Source organism: Plectropomus leopardus, chromosome 11 (assembly GCF_008729295.1).
Source record: "Plectropomus leopardus isolate mb chromosome 11, YSFRI_Pleo_2.0, whole genome shotgun sequence".
Taxonomy (NCBI): Eukaryota; Metazoa; Chordata; class Actinopteri; order Perciformes; family Serranidae; genus Plectropomus; species Plectropomus leopardus.
In genome coordinates this window covers 30504346-30527633 of record NC_056473.1, presented here as the reverse complement: position 1 = coordinate 30527633, position 23288 = coordinate 30504346, and the positions used below count along the sequence as shown (strand labels likewise).

Genomic DNA, 23288 nt, shown 5'->3' with positions numbered 1-23288 from the left:
AATGAAGAGAAGATTGCAATTCAATTTTAACATAAGTGCTTTGCCAGAAAAAGGAGGGGAAAAAAGGCAAACAATCCTCACCTATTCATCAGAAAAGTTGTGCTACTTTTGGAAAATATTTAATCATCAAATATCGCCATTTTTACCAAAGTTGAGGATAAATCATTTGAAATCATTTAACCCTTTCATACCACAATGTGTCAAAAAAATCCAAAATTCAGTCTCATTTCAGATTATTATGATATTAAAGACTCTGACTAACACAGGATTCACAAAACCTTGTTATGTAAGGATGCCGACAACAGAGTGTGCAGAACATGAGAGCTGCAATCTTTTGTTTCTTTTCTATTAGTGTTATGGATTTTTAAAAATAGTTTGTCTCTCGTAAAGCTTTTGTAATTTATTCTGATTTAAGTGCACTTTCAGACAATGGTAGCCTCTCCAGAGTAAACAAAACATATACATAAGATTGCATGTGCTTGTTCTGTAAAACATATTTTCTACTCATACATAATAACGGTCCTTTGATTCTCCTCTACACGCCCCTCATCATCTTCAGTGGTTTCCTTCATTTTGGTCACAAGTGTAGTAAACAAGTTTAGGACGGTGTTTTTTTCTGTCTATGAGCGACTGTTCTCTGCAACTAGGTTTGGGTTGCACCAGCTGTTTGTAAATCCATTACTAAGTTACACAGGCTCAACAGGCTCAGAGTGTTATGAACGTCTTACAACATAACAGAGAGCGCCCGACAGAGAAATTAAACATTCTCCCGTACCTTTCTCTTGTTCCAGTAAGTCTGGTGTCCAAGTCACGCTAAAGGAAGTCTCATGAGAGGCGACTTGTTGCAGGAAGAAAACAGTGGAAACATGACTGAATGTTGGAGAAAAGATTGCCAGAAGCTTAATGTTATCCAGAAGATTTTTTCGGGGCTGAATATTTAACTGATTTCGACAAAAATCCCTCCCTTGAAAAAGAGATTCTTAATCTCAACCAACCTGGTTAAACCTGACCAACCTGGTTAAATAAAGGTTAAATAAATAAGACTTTTTTTTAAATGCCAATTAGAATAAAATTTAAGACCAATTTTACAAGCAAAATTGACAAAAAGGAAACATGACAATTTTTTACTCTGATCTGTGTGACATTTGCAACAGGCATTTGGTAAATTATTTAAAAAATAGTTGTTACCAATTATTCTGAGATTTCACAATGCAACATCAGAAAAAAATATTGATAAAATCCTATTTACCCTGTCTAAGCATTTTTATGACTTTTAAAGATTTATTTAAGATGTTTATTACAAATTAAGGCCTTTTTTCTTTATTTTCATTGTTATGCATGTTTTCACTAGTTGCAGATTTGTTTGCTATTCAATCTTTGTGCAACATGCTTTAATCTAGATGTGTGTTAATTGCCACTTAGTATGCATTACTTACAAGGAGCTGGTGCAACCTGCAACATAGATCCTGAACTTCATGAGCCACTCTCACTGTAACAGACAAACTGTAAAACACAACACCCTATACGGCCACATCCTCTTAATAAAACAGTGAATAATTTGAATACTGCTCTTCAACACGAAGGCAGGTGCTTCATGACTGAATGTACTGATGTATAAAAATCACTGGGAGCGGGGCTGTGTGGCCTATTATCTAATGCAATACATTGAAGATTTAACACAAAACAGCTTCACAATCTTTTGACAGCTTCAGAACAATGATATAAACAGAGCAATAATGGCAAGATTAGATAAGCTTAGAAGTGACTACTAAAAAATACGCCTTCATTTTGACCTTCAAGGGTGTGGTTTTGTTGCAATGTGCTCGCATCACCCACATCTTAAGACAAGGTCTGTACAATTAGTACAATAATAAATTCACAGCAATTTTAAATCAGGAATGAGTGAGGGGAATTTGTTTTCCCCTCCCCTCTTCTAAAAGTATCCCTTTCTTCCTAGAAACTTCAGTACCCAGAACTCTGTTCAACAGATCCTCGTGGAAGGTCATTATCCAGTGACCATTTGAATGGAGACTAATAATCATGTCAACAATAATAAATAAATATGTAGAGACACAGGGATTGAAAGAACAAAAGCAAAGAGTGGAAGGCACCATCCCGCCGGAGAAAAGGTGGAGGAATGGATGGAGAGATGATGTAACCCTTGGGAGTTCAAAACTTTACTGGTGTGTCCTTCTCTGTGCTCATCAGGAGCACGCCGCCAGACGAATTCTCAGCACTTACATTTCAACCTTAGTTCTACCTTTGCTGGGTTTAGTCACGTCATTGCCCTTTTTTTTTTAAATCGATTTTGAAGCCATTTTGGCCTCTAACACTGGCAGCAACTTTGAATGGCGCTGGTTATTGTAAAAGTTCATTGTAGTGCTGTTTCCCCCAAAAGAAAAAGGTCCGTTACAGTCGCTCGCGGTCATGCTCCCTGTTTCATCCATTGTACTGCTGCTGATAGCGCCGGTTCAGCTCCCGCAGCTCCTTCTCTCGCACCCGCCGTGCTTTGTTGGATTTGGTGGAGCGGCTGGAGCGAGTGGACTGCGCCGACTTGGTGCTGTGGCAGCGTGAGGACGCCCGCTTCAGGAGGTTCTGAGATATACAGCGCTGTAGGTTCTTCATGGAGGAGGAGGCGGCCATGCTGACGATCCAGGGGTGCTTGAGGGCCTGGCCAGCTGTGAGCCGCTCGCTGGGGTCCACCGTAAGAATCCGCTCCACAAAGTCTTTGGCCAGGTTGGACACGCTGGGCCACGGCTGCAGAGGACAGACAGATGTGAGACAACATGGTAATCCACAAACTGGGTACAGTGAACACTGGTACCCCAGTACTCTAAACAGTCTAAACCAGTGGTCCTCTCATATCCTTTTTCCACCACAGGTTCCTTTCTGATTCCTGTACCCAATTTTAAACTGTTTGCAGCATTTCAAACAAAAATAAATTGGTTTGGAACCTAAAAGTTAAATCCAAACTGGAACCAAAAAATAGCAGGTTTTCCTTGACCGGATGTGGGAACAGTGACAACATCAGCAGTCGTGTCATATTCTAGAGAAAACCCAGAAATGAATTAGCATTTCAATACCTCTGGTTCCCTCGTCTCAAGGTCAATGGGTAAAATATGACAATTAATACCCCATTTGCAAACTTTTAAGCTTTTATGTGTCTTTAAATGCGTGGTTGCTCGCAAGTGGCTAAATGACACTACAGGTTTTACAGCCTTGTAGAGGTGACTGTAGTGTACTTCATTTATAACCTAACATCAGCTTTTTACTTCTGGCGATTGCATTTAGGCTTCAAAAATCCTGAAAGTGGTGTTCATTTGAGAAGATTATCTTAATGAACAAAAAATGTAAGTATCATAGACCTTTGTTTACCACAGAGCTTATTCTTGTTATGTGGTGGTAAACGCTCATAAACGTAAAGGCAGAGGGCAGATTCTGCACAAAAACACACAGCCGCACATTTCTTGAGAGTCATAAGTGATTATTGAGCGGGATCACTTCTGTGCAGGTCTATATGTTTAGGGAAATCCTTTATAGTATATCTTTAAAGATGCCCTCCAAGTCATTTAAAAAATAAAGTATTGGCTGTGGTTTTCATTTATACAAAAAAAAATGCAGATATTGCTCATTTCAGAAGCTTATTTTCTAGTTTTCTATTTCGATGAAAAATCCATTCTCAGTGTAAGTGTACTGGAGGTTTAATGTTTCTTAGTAAGTTGCACAGAGGAACATGACTGGCTTCCAGACTACTGTCACAAAAACACGTTTGCAAGTACACATCTCTGATTTAACTCTGATTCAAGTTAAGTGCAGAGAAACTTTTTACCTTCAGTGGATGACAGTTAAAACAGTCGTCTAGTGTCAAACCCTGAACATCCGTCATTCTTCACAGTGACACACAAATATTCAGATGTTAGTTTGTTTGGAATCAGTGCAGTTTTGTTCACTGGACACAAGAGGACAGCATAGTGATATGAGAGGAGAGTGTTTAGTGAGAACTGTACTCTCCAGAAAAAGCTCAGTCATTTGACCAAGTTAGACGTTTAGATTATTCGACTCAATGTGATAACGAGTCTTCTTGGTCTTTTGATATATTCAGACTCAATAATGGGTGTGGGGTGGCGATTTGAATAGTATATGTTTTGCTTCAAGAGTTCATGTTTCCAAAAGATCTAATGTTATGTAAAATGTCCTTTAAAGCAAACCGTTCTCTTTTCCGGGATCAACTTAGTAAGAGTGACTGGTAGTGAGTCAAACTCTACCCCCTGCTTAGACAGGAATGGGAATATCAACGCTGCATGCCTTTCTACACGCACACACACGGTTTGTACATGATGTCCTGCTTGGCAACCAGCTGTGTTTTCAGTCTCCCCGTAGACAACTAACCCCCTTCTACACACAGCAGGTAAATTACCAGTGCTGGTTAAAGATACATGACACATATATAAGCCCTCAGACATACATTTGTACTCCACCTACAACAATGTCCTGGCTGTGATAGTTCCTGGACTGCAGCTGTAAATGTGAACATTATTTATTGCAGCTATAAAGTCCCCCGAGGAAAGTGCATTCAAGTCTGTCCTACCGCAGCTCCACCTCCCATTTACCCTTAGGACACGATTTTCTTTAGCAACAGGTCACAGGCCCCTCTGCTGCCATGCATTGTGCCATAATGTTGTATATAGTGATAGTCTTCAGTTATGAATGTCCGAGTTGTGTTCAGAGCCACTGTAAAGCGTCGCAGTAAAGGTTTATACACGTTTTTATTAATAATTTTCCAGGACTTTGAGGCAAATTTTAAAGAGCATAAATTCTCTGTTCACTCTGGTCTTTGCCATTACTAGATGATATTTGTTGTTTTTTTTTAAATATCATTTTTAAAAAAAGGAAAATCTGTTTAGGACTATTTCAATATAATTATATCTTCATATAACTTAGGGACTGTAGGGGGGTAGTGCAAAAAGGGGGACGGATGTCAGATGATTTTTCAAGCACTTGGGATTGAATGTTTTTTATTTTCACTTTAAGAAAGGGCATACAGATTTAAGTGGCTTTATTTTGTATGTATTTTACTGCTGATTTTTAAAGAAAATATTATGTGACATTTCTATGCACTTTTTGTGACATTATTATAAAACTATAAACTACTCATTATTACCCGAGAAAGCCCTGTGAAAAAGAAGCAGAGCACACTAACTCAAAAAAAATCTATCATTTAAATTGTATTTATTAATTTTTTCTCACAAACATTGAAATTGAAATGACATTCATCCTCTGGAAAAAAAGAAGAATATTCCAAATCCCTCAGTTGAATACCTGCCTTATTAACAAATATTTGAAAAGCCAAATATTTCGGTCCCTCAGAGGTCAGTGGCCAGACGACTCCATACAAATGCTGATGTTGCTTCAAATCATCTGTATGTGTAAATAGTCAACCAATTTGACAAATAAAATGAAAAGTTTTAATATGTCAGTGACGGTTTGTGTCTGCTGCCCCCCAGTGTCCAAAAAAATCAGTTATTGCAGGTTTAAGTGGCATTTCATGGCACAATAGCTCGGCTTATTACTTGAATCTGGATTTGTGTGTCCTTGTAAGCTGCAAAGTTGCGAGCTGAACATCAGCTCCCAAATCTCACATCAAGCCATCCTTCTGCCTTCTCCCCCCTGTCATTTTTCAAACAGAAATGCCAGGAATAATCTTTACAGAAATAACAATTTTTAGTTTGTACTCATGTTAAAAGAGAATAAAGACTGCTCTGTCATTGCTCTCATGAGAAATCTTCCTCTTTTAAAACTTAAGAGTCTTTTCTGTGACAACTAAGACCACAATATCAAGTCAATAACCTCGATATCATCCTAAGAATGCATAATGATTGATTCCACTGGAGGGGTCTTTTACTTCTCACCCAGAGGCTCTGCTTTACTATCTGCAAACCTCAGCTAAAATACAGACTCCCTTCTTCTGTGATTTCAATTATTAAAAGTGTCAAACCTGACCTTACCTTACCTGTCAGACACTTGAGAAGTTCAGATTTGGACAAGTTCCAAGAAAACTGAGATGATTCAACCTCTCCTCCTCACTAAATATTACAAAACTACTCAGCTATTATTTGCGCTGGAGTGGCTGTATGTGGGGCAAACATTAACCAAGGGCCCCTTTTGTAAAGCTCACTGGCAACATAAACATCCCACGCTATGAAACAAAGAAACGGACGACTCAGCATTCTTCCAACTAGATACACAGATAGAGCATAAATTATTGTGCACACATACACACTTCGAGGGAGGGCATATTGACTTAGAGAGGACATGAGAGGGAGTAAGGCTAGGTAAAAGGTAACGGGTACATGAGAGAGACGTGAGCTGTGAGATGATTAGTCCGTACGTTTACACGCACAGTTGAGTCGCCCTGCAGTTAAAGCTCGATTAGGCCATTTACTGTCATTGTCCAAGTGTACAAGCATCGAGAGAATCGATTTATTGACTCAAATATGTCCAACTCCACCACTATAGGTGCAATATGCCCCCTTTCAGCTCGTTGTGACTGGACCCTTTTCATGTTGACCTATTGCGTCACATATCAAACAAGTCAGCAAGACCTTCCTTTTTAGTCTGACTTTGAATTGAACTTTATCTACTATTTATACATTTACGTCTGTTTTTTGCTACTTCCTTTATCCTTTTATCACTTTGAAAATATTTATTATTTTACTTATTGTCATTTACCTCTTATTTATTTCACTTATTTATCTTTAATTATTACTATTATTACTTTATATCTTTATTTATTTGTTTCCTTATTCGTTTATTTCTATATTTCTATTTACCACATCTGAGGTGGGGAGTTCTGGTTTTACTGTAAGAAGCACTTTGTGTTACAGTTTGTTTGATTGATTAGTGCTATACGGGTTGTGTGTTGAACAGTGAAAACATGGATAACTTTTCGGGCTGTACATTTCATACATACCCTACACTTTTAACTTGGTACCTTCCCATCTTCTTTTTCTTTTGTTTTTCCAGGCTTTCTTCTACGAATTTATACTGTTTCATTTCGGGGTATAAGCACAAAGACTATGAACCATGCACCAAACGCCAAGGCCAGTTTAGGTTTGACTGAGACGTATACATTACAGATTAGCTCAATTCCAAATCACATTATCTAGGTGTGTTAATCTGACTTCTAGAAAAATTAACTTAGCATAATTTTAGTCAAAATTAACATGTTTACATGTACTTTCAAAGTCCAGTTTTAGTCCAACTAATACAATAATTCAACTTTTCCTACCATCATGTAAATGTGAAGTAAAGGTGTGTAAAGTGTGAAGTTGTGTGTGTGAAAATGTGTGTGTGTTAAGTGATGTCACCTTATGAGAAAAGCTGAACTTCTAAGAAGTCTGAAGTCTGAAGTCAAGTATTCCAAATATGGGTTAAGTCTGATGGAGAGTGTGTGTGTGTGTGTGTGTGTGTCTGAGGGAGAAAGTGTGTGACAGATGTGAGTCCTCACCTCTCCAGAGAAGCTGTACTTCCCCTTGAGGATCTGCCGGTAGAGCCTCATGCGGTTGTCGTCCTCGAAGGGCATGGTTCCGCTCAGCAGGATGTACGATATCACCCCCAGTGCCCACATATCTACAGCGTTTGTATAGGGCTTCCTCACCAGGATCTCAGGGGCGATGTACTCTGGCGTGCCGCAGGTCGTCTTCATCAGACACTCGTCTCCTTTCTTCCTGCTACTGGCCAAGCCAAAGTCAGTGATGATGATCTTGGAGTCGGCTCCGGGGTGGTAGTACAGCAAGTTCTCCGGCTTCAGGTCTCTGTGAGTGATCCCCAGAGTGTGGAGATACTTAACGCCATCAAGCACCATCTGCAGCACCCGCGTGGCGTCCCGCTCTGTGAAGGAGCCACGAGCAATGATGCGGTCAAAGAGCTCTCCTCCAGTGGCCAGCTCCATCACCATGTAGACGCGTTCTGCAGTCTCAAAGACCTCCATCAGCTGGATTATATTGGTGTGACGGACTCGTCGCAGAACACACAGCTCTGACTCGCACACCTCCCTGCCCTCCCGGTAGCGGGTCTCGATCATCTTGATGGCGTACGGCTGTCGCGTGCTCTTGTGTTCCACGCGAACAACCCTGCTAAAACTCCCACGACCTATCAGAGCTTTGATGTCGTACTTGGCCGTGACCCGGGGGTCAAACTTTGCTCGATATTTTGCCACCTTCTTCCGCTGAGGGTCCGACAGATCGGATGGGTCCTTAGGGGGCGGGGCGGAGGCAGTGGGAGTGGCAGCATGGGCCAGGGCCGGATTAGGGGAGGTGGAGCCAGCCTTGTCACCTCCACCTCCACCGGCCCCACCCATCTTGCTCCTGGTGCCATCCCCTCGTATGAAGTGCTTATAGATATCAGTCTGAGGAGGTGGGGGAGGATCAACCTGAAAAATACGGAAACACAGTTCTTCACAGATGCAAACCAGAGAAGAAGAACAAACGTTGATTGATTTTCTGCAGAGAAAGGCAGAAAGATTAAATTAACTGTCCTATCTAAAGCCACTGGCATATAGATTTGTATAGCTGATGTATCGTTAGGATAGCCTGACCAAAACTGAATTTTTGAGGTTGATATTGATAATGACCGCTAAAATTAGGTGGGGAAAAAAGTGGATATATCGATATCAGTTATTGGCCAAATGAGGCGTTATATATCAGCAAATCAGATATCGGCAAAAAATCCAATACCGTGTATCCCTAGAATTTATCAATCTAAAATTTTATTGGCATTTGGGTCATGTATCAGGCATGGAGACACTGACAATAAAAAATAATAATACTTTGATAGGTGTTATAATCACTCTAAATTTTACACATAGGGGCTTCAGTGATCTATAGAAAATTAGTCATCAAAAGTTTTGATTTTCAATAATTTGTTTAAGTCATTTACTAAACAAAGAAGCCAATCACTTTCAAGTTCCAGCTTCTCAAACATATAACTGCTGTACCTTGTTTTACTGTTTATCACTGACATTTTTTTCTGACATTTAGACACTACGATTCATCTGTCAGTAAAAAATGATCTATAGAATGATCAATTATAAAAAAATAATCACAGCTCTATAAGAAAGGATAGTTTTTTTTACATACATACATCTCTATAGTCAGTGTATTACATACAGTAGATACCTGGGCATCAAGGGAAATATATTTTTTTCCTTGGTGGGAATACACAACTGACAGCAAGGTAAAGCAATAAACATATTCAATATCCAAAGTCCACTGACTGATATGATTTCTTTTGGTAAGCATTTCAAGTGGCTAAAACATATTTTGCTGTCTACCCTCGTCCACAGCAATGCATAACGGAGTTTCTGGGGTGGTAGCCCTGTCTGTCTCTGAAAACAGAGAGTGCATTGACCGCCATCTACTGTATTCAACGCACTGACTATAGATAAATATCTCATAAAGTCTGAAACTTAGAATCCGAAACCTAATAAAACCTGGACTATCCCTTAAAGTTAGTGTTAACAATACTAACACTGGTAATGGTGTACTTAGCAGTAATCGTAGCACTGCTGCTTTTACTAATAGCAAAATTAACAGCGTTGTCCTACTGACCTTTTTGACCAGGTCCAACTGAACATCCCCTGGAGGCTCAGGGAGGACCTTACTGTTCCTGCACCCCATCACATCACCTTGGGCCCCTGCCCAGCCAGCCACACAGGCCACCAGGAGCCCTGCCTCATCACCGCAACAGCCGATTCAACACACGCAGGGCATCCAACATCCAGGCCGTACCCAGACTCAGACAAAGGGTTCATGAATAAAGCCGATTACACCCACTCCGGTCCCAATGAGCTGGCATCAGCAGTCACAGTTCATGAATACACCCGATACATCCACTTAAGTCCAGTTTAAAAAGTCAGAGAGTTCATGAATATATTCTGGGCAAACACGTTGTGCATCTCGGCTCCATCAGCAATTGCTGTATCACTGGTTGTCTTTTTGTGAAAGTATTCTTTTATAGGCCTGTGCCAGTGGGTCTCACACTTGCACACACAGGCTGCACAGTCGGCAGGCAGGGGGTACCTCAAGCCCCTTTAAGAACCTACCAGGGCCCCATCTCAGATGTGGTAATACGTTGAATGTTTGAGAGAAAACTGAGTGCAGCTCTATGGATACTTGTGGGCCAAAATGATCGATCGGGGCAAAGGGAAGCGGGGGGAGAAGTTCTTGAAAAAAAAAGGAGTTTAAGTGCTGCTGCCTTTAGGAGAAATGCAGAAAGATTCAGTCACAACTTCCACAGAAAATAAGATCATCAACTATGCTCCCATCCATGGGGGGAAGCTGCAATGTCAGCAGCGGTCTTGCCACAGATAAAGCAGCTCCCCTGGAGAATCGCAGGCTGGAGAGCAGCGCAGGGAAGCTCTGAAATGCAGAAACACAAAATGAAATCTTGAGTGTTGTGGTTAGGTTCACACATGGGCATGAGTAGACAGGAGCAGATTTCAATTAGGGCCAAGCACATAAACACACTGATAATTTTAGCACAAAAGTCACACACCATTTCTGTATAAGAAGTTGCGTGATGGGGCCATATTGTGAAAGTTGCAGCCAAGATATGATTACAGCTATCCAGACATGTTTAATCATGGCCAAGAAAGAAAACAGGGCTTTGCCATTGTAAGAAATAGCTTCACTAACACAGATGGTCACTTATATCCCGAGCATCAAATGTTGGAATTATGCTTGTTTAAAGTTGTCAGTACAAAATATTTATCAACTTACTTTACTTTTACAGCTATAAGAAGACAAAACTGAAAGTTCAAAGTACTTGAAACCATAAGTCAAAGCTGCATTTACAGTAGAAATTTAATGGACAACTGCATTAAAGTTAAGTTAAAATAAAAAATGACAAGGCCCCACTCATGTCAGTGTTTTTTCTTTAGCCCAAAACTAATTTCACCGTTATTTTAAGCAACAATAGTGAGCACTAAGACAGTCTGTAAAAACGTTCACAAATAACTTCAACATTACAAATGTAAAAGGTGACTTACTTATCCGAGATAGCGCAGAGTCTGAGCATGCTAACTAGCCTGCTAGCAGCAGGGCAGGACTCCCAACTTTGCCAAATCCAGCCTCCTCACCCCACTCTCACTCAGCTGGGCTCTCCATTTTCACCTCGTACTTTCCCAACTTTCCTCCGGAGGACCAACAAGTCAAAAACGTCACTTCATCTGTTAGCGACATTTTTGGGTCAACTAAGCAGTTTACGGGTTTGTTTTGGAGATGAAGGGACTGTACAAAAACACATAAACTTGCCCCGTCGGTTGCTTTTCTGGACGGTGTTTTTCGCCCAGGACCACCTTCCCACAGCTCGCGAGGAGCGACAACAGACATAACGCAACACAGGTGTTCCGGTGAGCGTTTTCAAAATAAAACGCTAGATGAGAAATCTTTGCAGCGTTAAATGTGATTACCGGTGGTGGATGTAGTATCTCAAAGCCACATTTGAGTAAAAATAGAGATGTCTCACCAGAAAATGACTTTTGTAGAAGTTTAAGTGACTTTTGAGAATATTAGTTCTGTCTGAAAGTATCTGATGACTAATGACTACAAATTTCGTTTAAACTTGATTTTAAATCGTCTTTTTATCTGTGCACCTCTTGTCTGCAATTTTATTTTAAATAGTGATTTTGATTTTGATTTTGATTTTTTAAATCATTTGGTAATTATTTTTACTTTTGATATCTTATCTCATGTATCTTATTGTTGATCTATATATTTTATCATGTTTTATATGTTATTGCTCTGTAAATATCATTAAAAAATATTTAATCATATAATTACAAAATATATAACTAGCGTACTTGCTTATTACTTACTTATTGTTTGTTGTTTTCCGTCCATTCCAAAACAGACTTTTTTTTAAATAAAAAGTAAAATGATTTATTTATTTTTTTTATTATCATGAATAATCACTCACATCAATAAATGAAGTGATTTTTTAAAACACACTACAAAAATTGTTATATCTATACAGCGGTAAGAAAGATTGCTTCAAACAAACAAACAAACAAACAAACAGTCAAACAAAATAACACCTGAAAAAATAATACACATCTTTACCACAATCAGTTATCCAAAAATAGACCCTGAGGTCCCTAACAGGGCATTATGGTTTTAATTATTTTAATGTTATGATGTTCATATAATTGAAGATGATTATAAAGAGTGCAATTTTAATCAGTCTCCCTCTGAGATGTACATTATATCAGGTCTTTGAAGATGCATGACTCAGGACTCAGACTCGGGTAATGTTGACACGGATTTGACTTGGACTCTTCATTAGTGACTCAGAGTTGGACTTGGACTCAAACACAACACAAGACTCAAATTGAACACAGGAGTTGGTAAAAAGTAATTATCATCAGAATATTCACCTATATGACTTTTCCAAATGTTGAATGTAATAATAATAATAATAATAATAATAATAATAATATTTATATAGCATATTTAAAAACAATTGTTTACAAAGGGCTTTGACAGACAAAACATAGGAAGGAACACAGGGAATAATCAAATAAACATCATACCAAACATACCAAACAGAGAAAGGTCAAGAACAGTCAAACAAAAGGTCAAGAACAAAATGCGTATACAAAAGGTCAACAAGAATAGAGTAAATAAAAGGAGCAAAAGTGATAAAGGCAGTTAAAGTACTCAATGAATAAAGTGTTAAGAAAATATAAGAATAAATGAAAGACAATAAAAATAATATAAGAAATAAATGGAGGCATTTGCCAGCTGATATCTCATATGGTTCACAGATTTGTTTTCCTACTTTTCCACCTTGTGTGCTCTTAATTTGAAGGCCCAACCCTTTAACTTCCTGTGTGTTCCTGTCTGTCTCGTGCTTGCATGATGGGGCTCTTCTTCCACCCAAAACTTCTTTTGTAGAGACGGGACGACCTCCCTCGGCTTGTTTCGACCCCATCAAGTCCTCCCCGTCACTTCCTGGATACAGAGAGAAGTCCCCCTGACAAAGTGCTGACTGCCTCTCGGAAAAGTACTAGAGAAAGTCTGGGTGGCACTTAGGCAGCTAACTGTTAACTTCAGGTTAGAGAGCAGCATGACTGCTTTCTGGCCCTCATTTGATGTGATAGTGCCTCAAATTACAACATCTGAAAGACTGCGTGATGTTAAGCACAGTTCTATCTGAAAACATCTGAGCAAAATATGAATGGCACGGAGCTATAATAACATGAAAATTATAGATTATAGTTTATTTTTTATGATTCCTTTATGTGGTGGGGTCCTACTGGGGCACTCTCGAGGTCCCCTGGTGTCCATGGGCCCCTTTTTTTGGGATCAGTCAAGCCAGTTAATTGACAGCAGACATGCAGATGGATCAGTTTCTGTAATTTCTATACAGAGTAAAGCCACTACACTATATAAAAGGTCTAAAAGCATCATATACAGAGGACTCAACCCAACGTTTAGACACGCATCACACAATATAAACTTGTGTTTTCATTTTCAGCATCTTTTAAGTGGTTACAATCTGCTTTGGTTCAGAATTGGATCTTTTTTAAAGTTATTTAAAAGTGTTTAAAATTTAGAGGGATTTTGGTGGCGATTGCGACTATCTTAAACATCTTACGGCGAGAATTCCTTCAGTCTTCACTACTGAGGAGGTTTTTATTGGCAGACGAATTATCCACAGAGGTCTTGAGAGGCCAAAACAAAAAAAAACAGATGATTTAAACTGCTATAAACACCAAATAAAGCAGTTTTACTTTTCAAAACAGTAAATCTCCGATGCAGTTTGGCATGTTGGGGACGGGCTGCTCACTCACATCGTGATCACCCCTTTTCTCTCATAAGTTAATGTGTCCTCACCTTCTGCGGATTCAGGAGGTTTTCATCATGAGCTGAATTATCCTGAGAGGTCTCCTCCTTTCCAAAACAAATAGAACTAGTGATTTAAGCTGATCAAAAACCAAATATTCCAGTTTCAGCTTAAAAATACATGTATTTCTGACACACTTTGGCATTCGTTGTGGGAGGCTACTTCAACACATGCTAATGTGAAGTCACCCTTTTGCTCAGATTGCTCTTATGATCTAGATGTTCAGAAGGTTTTCAAGCCAAATTATCCACAAAGTTTGCAGTCTCTTCAAAAAAAATAGATTCGCTGATGTAAACTGCTAGAAACACTGACTAAAGCACATTCATGTCACAAACAGTGCAACTCCGGCGCTGCTCATTGCAGCTGGGCTTTGTATTACGGTGGCCAACGTGAAAACGCCAAAATGCAAACGGCTGTATTTCAAGCCAATATTTGCTTTGACAGTTCTGGGCTACTGTAGAAATATGGCCGCACAACATGTCAATCTCCAATATGTAGATAAAAATGAGTCAGTCAAAGGTAACAAAAACACAACAATTGTTATTTTCAGGTGATTATATACTGAAGAAAACATACTTATTATATATATATTATATATATATAGATTTCATTTCTGCCAACATATCCTCATAAATCTTACACACTGATCCTTTATGGCTCCCATCTGGTGGTTTGTTTGGTTGTTTTTTGTTTTTGTTTTTTTTTAAAGCTACAAATATTTTTCCTTGAGCCTCCCTGAGTGACTTGCATGAAATGTTCCTCCCACATGACGTGTTGAAGGACTGTCAGAAATTGAAAATTCAATGATCATTTCTGTTTTTATAAGTTTCTGGCTGTGATAAATGGTGTCATTTTGGCTGTTTTTATTTTTGGCATGCCTGTGGTTTGGAAGGTGTGTTTTCTTTAAAAACAGCCAAACATTTTCAAGGGAAAAAATGCCAAAAGATTTCAGAGGAAAAGAAAATCATCCAAAAAATTTAAAGATCACCAAAATGTTTAAAAAATAAAATAAAATAAAGCAACTTTAATGAAAAAAAGTTAAATGTTGTTTTGAAAATTAAGCCAAATTTTAAAGGGAAAAATGCAAAAAATTGAAAAGAAAAAAATAATTGCAATTTTTTTTAAAAGAAAACATGCCTTCCAAACATGTTTGCTTTTTTTTTTTTTTTTTTTTTTTGAAGGCGTTTTTATTCCTACGGAGGTCCAGGCTAAGCCCCTATGGTCCTTGAAAGCTTGAAACACCCCTGGGTTTATCCAGTTGCACCTTATTTTTGCAATATGCTTTATTTAATTGTTTTTTAAGACCATTTGCAGACCTTGAACTAATGTGTAAGGAGAAATCTGGACCCAGGTGTTGGACCAGTTGGGAACCACTGCTTTAAAAATTTAAAGGTGTAAGAGCAAACAAAAACAAAAAAAAGAACAACAACTCAGTTGCATTCCTGCAATATAGGCAACAAATACTGATGAATCTGTTGCAGAGCATCTCCACATGGTGTCACTATGCGCATAAAAGTCACTTTAAAGGCAGTCTCAAACTATAGGACTACTTTTTAGTCGCTTTACTAGGCTGGCTTTACACTCATGTATCCCCCATGCCTGTAAAACAGCCTTTCAGTTTCACCCTGCTTGTTCATGAGCAACGTAATAAAGAATATTTGGCCTTGACTTCAATATTGATGTGATACCGAGTACTGGACTCACTGTACGTTGACCATGACTTGTGCAGCCTTTACAGGACGCAGCAGAGTTTTGTGGAGTGGCATTAAAAGTGGGGAATTAGTGAGAGGAAGACAAATGTACCAGAAACGGAGTCAGAGAGACAGTAAAATTCATCTTATGATGCCAATAAAGCTCCTTGAATTGGATTGCGAGAGTGAAAATGAGTGGGAGAGGGGGGTGTTGGTGACAGAGGAAGACAACGGATGACAGATGGTGGGTACCAGACAGAAATATAGGGAGAAAGGGAAGGAGGGAGGAGGGGGCAGAGGGATGAAGCTGCAGAGAGTAATCAGAATGGAAAGAGGGAGATGTAGAGAGATAGAGGAGGAGAGGAGGACACAATGCAGGCAGGAAGGAGGAACGGAGGGAGAGAGAAAAGAATAAAAGTGAAGAAAGAGAGTCTCTGAGGGGCCGGGACTGGCCAGCCAGCCTCTCTGCTCTATCTGCAGTGCAGCTGAGGTCAGGGCCTCTCCGGCTCTGCAACTCGCTGCTACATCGTCATCCTCGTGATTGATCACCACTTTGTCGCACTCTGATTAAGATGCTTTGTCTGAGCGCTCTGCTTCTATTGACACTTGTGTGTATTCCTCTGCATCACAACTCTCTCAGCTCTCTATTTCCCCCTCTCTATCTCTCTCCGCTCACACTGTCCCGTCGCTCACTCCCTTCCTCCCCTTTCCCACCCCCAAAGGTCAATATCATCTATTAGATCCAGATTTGCTGACTGCTGTATTATTTATCCATACAGAGGAAGAGGAGCTGCTCTATTAAAAGCTCAATTGACTCCGTCTGTGTCTCTGGCTCCATTAATATCCCCATGATGCTTCGCCCTCATTTGTGTGTGTGAGAAACAAGAGTTTTAAAGTGTGTGTGTGTGTGCCAGCGTGTGTGGTGTATTTGTAAAAAGGCTGCAGAGGATGAGTAAGTGAGTGAGGGTTTACAGTGAGTGGACAACTTTATGTTTGTGTGTGTGTGTGTGTGTGTGTGTGTGTGTGTGTGTGTGAGTGTGTGTGTGTTTACAGGCAGTTCGGTGCAGTGGGACGAAAGCAGAGACTCTTGAAAATGACATCCTGTGTCAGATATTGTTGGAGGATATTGCTGTTTCTGTGTTCTCCCTTTCTCTCTCGCCTACTCTAGCAGGGGGCTCCTCTAGAGGGTCAGTGGGGGTAAAAAGAGAAAAAAAGACAGAGAGAGACCACTGCTGCTTGCCATCAGTACAATCCGGTCATAGTAAACTCACTATTGATTACCACATGCGCATAATTCCCCAAAGGAATATTGTATGATGACTGTACTGACACTGCAGGAGATAAATGTATCATAAAGTACATCACACTCATTGTAAGGAGCTTATTGACCACCTCAGGCAAGCTATTAGTTTCCTGGGGAATATTATAAGAACATTACAGTGATTTTTTGGCGCTTGTCAGAAGGTGCAGCATCTACATGGCAGGTTGTCAGTAGGCGGGTTTCAATTAACCCTCCAATTGCACAAATTGAAATTTTGAATATAAAATGCACCTAATGGAAACACGTGAATTTCGAGAGAAAAATAAGGGAAAAAAAGTTCTTACGCTAACATGGGGTAGTATTTCAGGCAATTCGGAAAAGCCATATTTCACAGCTAGGTGTGTTTCCATTACAGATTTGCACAAAAATGTCAAAGAAACACAATTGCAAGATGACTGCGTTTACATTGAGTGATGTTATTCAACTTCTCTCACAATAACATTCTAAGAGGCATGGCGATGGATGTCCAAAATGTCATGTGACTTTGTTGTACTTCTTCCTCTTCTTTTGGTGTAACCACAGTTGGCATCCATAAAGTGGCATTACTGCCACCCGGTGTTGCACATCATATGAGCTATAAAAGTGAAAAAAGTGTTTCCATTGCAGTTTTGTGAAATATGTTTTTAATCTCCTGGAATACCACCTCATGCAAGCATAAAAACTTTTTTGCAATAAACAGGAGTTTTTTCAAAATTAACGCGTTTCCATTAGGCGTATTTGGTATAGGCAATTTCAATTTGCACAGTTTGAGGGTTAATGGAAACCCACCTACAGAATTTCTTTAACTTTTATAGGTCATGTGATGCTATGGCTATGCGCTTGTCTGTAGGACCTGGCTCCCTCGGGCATGTGCAGCAGGCGCTACAAGAGGTGTTGTTGCATTGCATAACTCTTCAAAAGTTGAGCAGATCATCTGGAAGTTTTGGATCCACAGTTCCAGTGGAAAATTGTTGACTATCACCTCCCAGAAATCCCTCATATGTGGCTGCTTCAACGTATAAGGTGCTTGCCTTTCCATTATTTTCCATTCCATTGTTTTTATTATGTTTTTATATTTTATTGCTCTGTAAAGCACTGTTGTATGAAATATACTATACAAAAAATTGCCTTGCCTTATTACTCACATAACACGCCTAAGTCGCCTTCTATTGGAAATAATGACAGCTAGTGTGGTGGCTGCAACAGAAATAAACCTGCTAATGTTTTAAACATCCATCGCCATGCTTCTTGGAATCACGAGAGAAGAAGTCGCATTAATATCATTCAGTGGAAACGCAGTCATCTTTCAGTTGTGTTTTATTGACATTTTGAAAATATCGCTTTGGTGTTGCACAAAATCTGTGATGGAAACTCAGCCAGTGGGATATACGTTGGTCCCTGTTGAACAGTGCATGTCTGGAACACCTGTGGTACTAAATTTTATGGTCCAGATGATGGTCTATAAGTTACAGCTCGAGCTGTGTCTAATTTCTTTATTAGAGTTCTGGAAATTTCTCAAAAATGTCTATAAAATGTAAAAGATTCATCGTCCTTTAAATGTCCTTAAAACTCATGTTGAGGGTGCCTCACAGCATGATGGTGTCTAGTTTTCTGTTGTTGAGATTGTCAAACCAACGCCATCACCACAGGGGAATGAAAAAAGAAGCCAGTGCAGTGAAGGACAAAGTTGGGTTCATAGAGAGGGTGATACAGAGTGGGTACATACAACTAGTTTTTCTTGCTTTTTTTTTTTTTTTTTTACTGAAAACAACTGCCTGCTATCAGCAACACAATGCTGACAAGGGCCATGAGAATGAACCAGAACAGCAGAGCTGTGGTTGATGGACCAAATTAAAGGCTGAACAGCCCAGTCACAAGAAGAAAATGTTGGTATTGTACATTTCTGCAAACCATGGATATGTTACATTTGCAAGTTTCATATCATGTCAACATCTCTGAAGTGACATAGTATATAAGCATACTTTGTCACTTGGGGGGGGCTGGTAGATGGTGAGGCATGTTGGAAAGATCCCTGCCAAGATGCAGACCACTGTTCAATTCCAACATAAAACAAAATCCATTGTTTGAGCAAGTGATCACTGGCTTTTTGGCTTTTTAGCCTTTTACTTCCCAGCAAAACATAGCATTGTAATGAGATGATTGATGTTATTTACTTCACCTGTCAGTTTTTTTTTTATGTTGCTGCTGATTGTATAATCAGCCCTATAAACAATTTTAAATTGGATTTAGACTTTCATGTCAGGAAATAAATGAAAATACGACCTCAGTATTTCTGAGATCCTGGCTAACCCTCTGATCGAGTTCGCTATGAAGTCAACAACACATGAAAATATATGATAAATAATATGTAGATAAAATATAAAATGGATAATACAAATCTCCATAATGACAACATCATAAGAAGAAGATGCAGAGAAAGACTACAGGTAGACAGCAGGAAGATGGAGTTGTAAGCTGACAGTTAAGCCTAAACGACAGAATGGCAAATAGACCAGCTGAAAGAGTGACAGGCAGACGCGGTGACAATGACGAATGCAACTGAGTCTGGACCAACTTCTGTCCAATGACAACACTGGAAAAGTGGGGAGACAAGCAGAGGTGAGGAAGTAGATACCCTTAAGTAAAAGACACAAGTAGCTTGAGTTAAACTTAACGCCTGATAAACCACTTTAGTGGAAGTGAATCAGAAAGTGTGCTGTTGATGAAGTACTTAAGAACTCCTTAGGCAGTGCAGTGTGGGTAGATGTTAATTCATTAGTTTTCAGCTTAGGAGACAGGAGGTAGAAAGGCAGGCACAGAGGGATCCACAGGCAGACAGAGATAAATAGAGCAGACAGGTTTCAGAAACCACAGTAACATTTGGGGAGAAGGACCAATGGTACATTTACTCCACCGCTGCTTCAGTGTACTTTTTCCAGCATTTAATAGGAGCTCCACAGCAGGTTCAAGTAATTTGATACACTGGTAGTCAACTATTACTTTGATCCAGCCATTTGAATCTTCATGGTATCTTTGACCAACACGTTCTTACTCTGAGCTCATCACATGGTGCCGCTCTGTCAGGACCTTCCACGTCTACCTCACAGCTGGTTAGGTTTAGGCAAAAGAGGCACATGGCAAGGTGTAGAAAAAACACACACATGCATATCTACATGGGAAATGAACTCCAACCTCCCACATGAAAGTTATTGTTTTTGGGACCCTTATATTACATGGTTACGAAGAGCATTACAGAGTGGTGAAGTAATGAGTCCTAAAATGCAGAAGTCCGTTAGCCTTTTAGCACATCCAGTTCACTCGTCTCAAAATCTCTGGGTTTTTTGAATGGATTTTCAGTTAAATGCCTTAAATAAGATCCGTGGTTTACACAGGCTAAAGATATTTAGATGCTTTTTTCTGCAACATAAAATACGTCCATACAAACACAATTTTTGAACTTTTAAGATTTTATGCATCTTAAAAAAGGCGGTTGTTAACAAGTGTCTAAATGGGACTACAGTATTTGTCGGGGATGTTCGACGTCATCACACCGGACACAAAAACTCATTAAACTCACTCGCCGCCTTTACAGCTTTATAGCAACAGTCATGCATGTAGTTTGTATATGGCCTTACAATAGCTTTTTACTTCTGGTGATTTCATTCCCGCTTCAAAACACACAAAGTGGTGTTCAGCTGTTAAGATTATAATGCTGAATAAAACGTGTACTTGTGTTCGTCACAGAGCTTATTTTTGGCGATAATCGAAAATCCCATGCAAAAATCCCATAAGGCTTTTGACGAGGGAACCAGTGTGATGCTTACTTCCTGGTTGGCCTACAAAAGTACGTCATCCCTTCACCACTCTATTACCTGATGCTGTCCTGCACCGTTTCATGCGATTGGTTCCCTCTCAAGTTACAACGTCTGTGCACGTTGCATGTTGAAGCACCTGGTGCCTTGCGGCCATCCGCCAGCGTACAATAACAACGCCATCAGTTCTGTCCACATTGACCACATTCTCATCTGACGCCGTCCGTGCCTTGCATGTGGACACTGAAGGTGACTTTTGATGTCACACTTGTACACCAGAAGCACTGATACAGAGGCGTTATTTCACAAGTTCGGAATGAGAACAGGTCGGTTTGACAGGGCTAAAGGCCAAAATTTGTGTGGATCTGGAAATACTGCAAAACAGCAACTAGTGAATAAAGAGCAAAAAGGTCAGGCCTGAGAGGATGTTTTGAACGACCATCTTCCATCAGTGTTTCTCTGCTCTTACTGTTTCTCAGCTGAGGTGGTAGATGAGATTCTGAAAGAAAACATCTGTCATCCTGTTAACATTGAAACAACCCACTGAGTTGAATCTTGTCTGACTTTCAGCTCTGACTCTGCTTTTGTCCTCACAGAGTTTACTTTTAAATTACAGTCTTAAAGCTGTCAAAGGGAAATGCTTTTGCACATTTAAAGTTAGTGAGTGGATTGTTTGGAGCAGTTTTAAATGATGTTCAATTTGTTTTCAACAATCTGCAAAATTTAATGGAAATAGATAAATGTGAAGTGGGAGGAAGCTTCAAGTACAGCAAAAGAGGATGCACCATTAGAAAAGTTCAAGGCTTCCAAGGCATTGAACAAGGATTCATTAAAATGTATTAATTAAATTTTTGCTAAGGTTTGCCAAGCTAAATGGCTGTGAGCCTTCCAAAATAATAAGAGGTGCAAATTGATGCACAACACATAAAAGAGTTTTCAGCTGCAGCACCCATGACATCTCCTGTCCTGTATACAGCGAGATAATAACGCACATAACCCATTCTGTTTCCCTGCTCAAATGTACTCGTTTTGTCACACCCCTCACCTTCTGATAGCAATGCACAGGGCACCCTTTAGTGTATATATGTGATGCAAATTTTAACACATAGTTGATGTAATGAAATGGCCACAGTTAGAAATGACTTGGTTATGTTTAGATAAACTATTAGCTTTTGTGTTATCTCTTTGAGACCTGCAGAAATTTACAATGAGCAATTTAACAAAAAATAAACCCAAAATGAGCAAGAAGGCTACAAAAAGGCTACAAAAAATAAACCTAAAAAAGAAAAAAAAAAATATCTTGCCTAATTACTGATTCCATTTCCCCTATGTTTTTGAAAGAACTCAAACTAATGTGCTCACGTTATAGAGGTTGAAGTGCTTGTGAAAGGCGTCAGAATGCAGAACAAGAAAATGTCGATCCAGGTTTCAAATGGTTAAAATAACTGCATCTGTCATGTAACATAATGTCCTCACTGCACCTCCTGCTGTTTATCTCCTGTGGGGTCCAGAGCTTTTAGCCGTGCAGCCGTCTCTCTCCCACAAACTATCCATGATATTGATTCTCTCCCCACTTTCAAATCCCACCTCAAAACTTGTCCTGATATATTGTTGTTTTATTATTATTGTATCTGTAAGGTCACCTTGAGTATCCAGGAAGGCTCCCATAAATGAAATGTTTAATTATTTTATTTTATTTTATTTTATTTTAATCATTTTCACATGCTTGTTTGTAAACTGACTAAAGTATCATGAAGACTCACCCCAACATTGTGGTTCTATTTGCAACATTCCCTTTTTAAAATTTGTTTTTCTAGGTTCATATCTATACTTATATTTACTTTATTGGCCCTTTTTACAGCTTCTGTATTTTTTACCTTCGCTTAAGAAGTATCTTCTGATTGGAGAGATAAAGCCACTCAGCCCTTTGAGGACAATCTGTTTCGACCTTTTCATAACTCAATAAAAAAGAGAATTTCAGAAAAAACGAATGTCTGCATTTTTGCTTGGAACGAGGACAGTGATCTAGAGATTCCTCTTTTTTGCTCCACACATTCTTCTTCGTCTAAACTCGCCTACATTAACAACAAAACAACTTGACCTCTGACAGGTCAGAAGGAGATCCATGTGTGCTTGTACTCTTAGCAGCTAATCTAGCCTCAAGTTCAGGCCCCCAGAACGCTGTTCAGCCTTACTGCCTCACTGTTACTGTTTTCCCAGCAGCCACTCCCAGTATTGCTACTACTGCTCCAAAAAAATCATTTTCCTCATTAATCGTCATTATAAAAAAGATCTGTAAAACTGTTGACAGGACACCTCAAACTGCAAACAAGGTCAATTATGACTCTTTCTATTATGAAGTTTTGATCTATGGAGGTTTTTCATTTGCAAACTTTCCTCAAGGTGAGAATTCGTGATCAAAATTTAAAGTCTATGAGTCGCAGCTCGTGGGCGGATCCAGTGGGAGAGAGACTACTGCGCATCTTCAGTGGGCTGTATGTCCCAAAAGTAGACCCCAAAACCAGAAGCTTTTTCTTTTTTTTGTGTGTCAGCCGAGCAATTGAACAGACAGCATGGGTC

At 39.5% G+C, this 23288-nt stretch overlaps 1 protein-coding gene across 1 annotated transcript; it reads right to left on the bottom strand.

The window, feature by feature from the left end:
• Nucleotides 1-1296: 1296 nt before the first annotated feature.
• On the bottom strand, nt 1297-11361 carry pskh1 (protein serine kinase H1). Its single transcript, XM_042496490.1, has 4 exons — nt 11048-11361; nt 9609-10418; nt 7508-8431; nt 1297-2757 (listed from the first exon to the last, which is right to left on the bottom strand). The coding sequence occupies exons 2-4, from the start codon at nt 9675-9677 to the stop codon at nt 2440-2442; spliced, it is 1311 nt and encodes a 436-aa protein (XP_042352424.1). The 5' UTR covers nt 9678-10418; nt 11048-11361; the 3' UTR covers nt 1297-2439.
• Nucleotides 11362-23288: the final 11927 nt, after the last annotated feature.

Coding starts and splice junctions, on each gene's coding strand:
- pskh1 (XM_042496490.1), bottom strand. CDS start 9,677: ATGGGGTGCAGGAACAGTAAGGTCCTCCCTGAGCCTCCAGGGGATGTT. Junction 8,432..9,608: donor AGTTGGACCTGGTCAAAAAG/GTCAGTAGGACA, acceptor CGTATTTTTCAG/GTTGATCCTCCCCCACCTCC. Junction 2,758..7,507: donor AGTACAGCTTCTCTGGAGAG/GTGAGGACTCAC, acceptor TGTCCTCTGCAG/CCGTGGCCCAGCGTGTCCAA.